The sequence below is a fragment of the Populus euphratica genome, unplaced genomic scaffold, assembly GCF_000495115.2.
Source record: "Populus euphratica unplaced genomic scaffold, PopEup_1.0 scaffold397.1, whole genome shotgun sequence".
Classification (NCBI taxonomy): Eukaryota; Viridiplantae; Streptophyta; class Magnoliopsida; order Malpighiales; family Salicaceae; genus Populus; species Populus euphratica.
Window position 1 is genome coordinate 2,362 of NW_011500284.1, and position 3,902 is coordinate 6,263.

A 3,902-nucleotide genomic window follows, 5' to 3' on the forward strand; every position below is an offset into this window, starting at 1 on the left:
CTATAGACCTGTGAACGAGAAAGGGAGAGGAATCTCTGTGTGTGTGAAGATGGGAAATAAAGGTGTTGGGCAATGAACACGTATCAGTACTGTTTTGGCCATTCCCACCCCCTTTTGGAGAGTGCTGAATTATGTCTACTGGATCCTACCATGGGTGGCCTCACACCCTTGTAAATCATCTTTTCTGCTGATGATGCTCTTGACCGCTGGCAGATTTCAGCTTGGTATGTCTGACTATTAAACACTCTTTTGCTTAATCTTTATTGAATCATGTACACGCACGCTTGACAAGGAGAAAAGCACAGCGTATACCATAATACTGCCTACTAATAGGACAGATATCACAGGATATTAATACATATATCCAGATGTGTGTACTAATTAATACTACGAACATATAACAAATATTTTTGTAACTAGTTAAAGACTAGCAAAATTCCTACTCAGCAAACATTGGGGCCAAAACCTACAAACTCATTAGCTCCATCGACGGATATTTGAATCCCTTCTTGTTGAATGTTTCCGAGGATGGAAAGTCCTGAAGGGGAAGGAGCAAATGCAAAACAAAAGGTCCCTGCATCGTCTACTGGGATTAAAAAGTTATTTGCTGGAAGGGTTAGAATTGGCCCACCTGAGAAGTAAAATGAGACGGTTGGTACCCGGACCGACAAAAACCCGAATAAGTTATAACAAGTATCAAATATGGATACTCCAGAAGCCCGGGGGAGGTTTCCGGTTTGGTCTATGAAAGCATCACGAAATGCCTCGTAAGCCACCGTAGGAAACCGAGTCACAGCCGTCCCGGTGTCCATAACAACACCCCCGTTTCCCAGCTCGGTTAATTGGAATATGTCTTCAGATATTGGCACCTTCATGTCTCCAACTCCAAGACCTGAAAGCCCGATATAGTAATAGCTCGGTGAATGTGGGTTTCGGATCAAAGGAATCCAGGCAGCTCCCACGGGCATTGCTTCAGACCCGAATTCCAGAAATCCATTTGAATTAGTCACCCTACTCACTAAACAATAACTAAATGCATTCCCCCTTTCACTACTCAATTGACCCACAAATGACATGGATCCTCCTCCAAGACCCAGTAACCCGGCAGCACCAACAAACATGCCTTGGTTCATATGCCCACATCCTATAGCCACATTTTGAACCACGGTTCTTCCCAATGTAAGTGTTTCGAGGGCAAGAGTCCCTTTTGTGGACGACCCATCACCATATGACACCTCGTAGCGACATCGACCCGAATTACAACCCGCATTCTCAACCTGGTCACAAACCGCAGAGCTACAAGACACCCCCATAAAAGAAGCTGAGTCCGCCGGGTCAAACAGCGGGTCGGTTTGATGATAACATTGGGTGCAAGGTTTACATTGAACCCATACAATATCACTACCTGAATCAATGACCATGTATTGACTTCTTGGTGGACTTCCAACTCCTATTCTAACAAAATATTCTCCACTACCTTGGTCCATGCCTGACACGACCTCCGACCCAAAATCCTCCACCCCATAGCTGGCGGCACTGCCACTTGAAACGCGGCGGATAAGGCTAACCACCCTCTTCACGTCTCTTTGCATGCGTGCATGAAAATCGTGGCTATGATTGTGAAACTTCTTGTTGAAGGATACCTTGTCTCTGTGGACAAGTTTCAGTTTCTGCTTTCCCTCACTTCCACTATCGTTCGGAATATTCATGGATAGTTCTTGATACTGGGATGATTTTAGAGGCCTAATCTTTGTTTCTGTTATTGCTTGTTTCACGTTCAATAATTGAAAATCAGGGTACGAACTGGTTTTGGTTTTGGCTTTGATGATGGTGTTATGAAGAGAGGTGGCGGTCGATGTGGTGGTGGTGGTGGTGGTGCACGTTACAAGATGTAGTAGCATTGCCACCACCAAGAGAAGTAGTGCTCGAGAGGCTGACATGTTTTTCATGTTTGCTGTATTGTGGACCTTGGGGTCAGAGGCTAATATAGCTAGCAAGCACTTCTTGCTTTGGGGAACGAGAGGGAGGGGACGGATTTATTTAGTTTGGGTTCTGGAAATGTGTAGAGAGAGAAGGAATGTGTGTGGGGTTTGAAATAATTGGAGTGATGGGTTACTGTATGTTTCTTTTACAGTTATGTTTTTAGATTGATTTTGCAAGGGTTGTTTTATTTTGTTATTTTTTTATTTTTTTTTAGAAGGAATTAGTATTTATTTGCCATTGTCATAAATTGTTTTGTTACGGTTAAAAATTCTAATTTTAAAAAACTTATAAATTATAGATTTTCTATCAAAATTTCAAGAAATAGAAATAAACATAGCCTTAATGGCCTATCTTTTCTACTTTTAGGAAAAGGTGATAAATGATGTATGGTGACCATAGAGTGCATCAAATCATGAGCACAACCAGCTGGCTAAGGCAACAGTTTTGTATAGAAATTAAAGTAAATTTTCTTGATTAATTATCTTTTAGAACTTTATCCCTTCACCCCATGATCATCCTTACAATTTCACTACCATCTTCGTGGCAAAGGTAACTCACGTGTGTATGATTGCAAAGTTTCATTTATATGTGATAAACTAATCCTTGGCTTGTAGGCGGTAGAAAGGTTTATTTAATAATTATAAGGGATATAGCTTAACTAGGTAGATTTTATATTTATTTTTTAAAAATTATTAGTTTAAATTTTATAAACTTAAAAGTCATTAAAAAATTATATAATTGTTAATTTCAAGACTCATGAAATTAATTGAGGTACGCATAATTTAACTCGGATACCCACGTTAACAATGATTAAAAAAAAAAGCTTGTTTAAATAGTTTTATATGCATAATTTTTACTCTTATTTATAAACATATTTTTAACAGACCTAAAAAACTTTTATAACCCTCCTTTTTTAGACACGTCCAAGGGAAGGAGCATGCCCCAAATGAGGGCTTGATAGTGTGCCAAGCCTAGGGCACACTAGGCCTGGCGCTACTTAGATTTGTACGTGATTAGGCTTAATAGTGTGCCAAGTCCCCGCATACTAGGTCTGGTGCTAGTCAAACCCAAACATTATTGGAATGTCTAAGAGAATGACCAATCTTCCATGCTCATGAGAATGTATATCCTCTCTAGGAACGTCTAAGAGAGTGACCAACTTTTCTTGATATTCCTAAAAGAATGAAGTAATATGGGTCTAACAAACATACCAAACCTAAGACACTTGAACTTGGCATTCCGCCAAGGCACTTGGACTTGGTAGTTCGTTAAGTCCATAATAATATAGGTCTAGCAAATATGCTAGACCCAAGACCTTTGGACTTTAAATTTAGTCAAGTTTAAGGTAACGTAGGTTTGGTAAATATGTTAGACCGAAGCTACTTGGACTTGAAAGTCTACCAAGTTCAAGATAACATGGGTCTGACAAACATGCTAAACCCAAGACACTTGAACTTGGTAGTAAGCCAAATCCAAGATAATATGAGTATAGAAAAAAAATACCAAACCCAAGTTATTTGGACTTGACAATTACTTAAGTTCAAGGTAACACATGTCTGACAAACATGCCAAGTCCAGAGTACTTTAACTTGGCATTTAACCAAGTCCAAGGTAACGACCATCCTCCTTTAGGCATACCTAAGGGAATGACCATCTTCCTTTAGGAATGCCCAAGGGAATAAGGTGATGTAGGTCTGGCAAACATGTTGACACGACTAAAAGATTGATGTCTTCTCCCAAGTGCAGGAGTGTCGAAGTAATAAATAACCCGGCAAGACCGAGGTCGAACCACAGGGAGGTTAATTGTACAAATTATAAATAACAATTATAAAACAACAATAACAACAACAACAATAGTAGTAGTAATAATAATAATAATAATAATAATAATAATAATAATAATAATAATAATAATAATA

General features: G+C 39.2%; 1 protein-coding gene across 1 annotated transcript; it reads right to left on the minus strand.

Moving 5' to 3' along the window:
* Window positions 1–231: 231 nt before the first annotated feature.
* On the minus strand, window positions 232–2,078 carry LOC105113182 (protein ASPARTIC PROTEASE IN GUARD CELL 2-like). The gene has a single exon (XM_011009242.1). It carries the CDS (start codon window positions 1,947–1,949, stop codon window positions 444–446), a length of 1,506 nt encoding a protein of 501 aa, XP_011007544.1. The 5' UTR covers window positions 1,950–2,078; the 3' UTR covers window positions 232–443.
* Between the last annotated feature and the right edge of the window lie 1,824 nt (window positions 2,079–3,902).

Bases quoted from the DNA above. Each gene is read 5' to 3' on its own strand.
- LOC105113182 (XM_011009242.1), bottom strand. From the start codon at position 1,949: ATGAAAAACATGTCAGCCTCTCGAGCACTACTTCTCTTGGTGGTGGCA.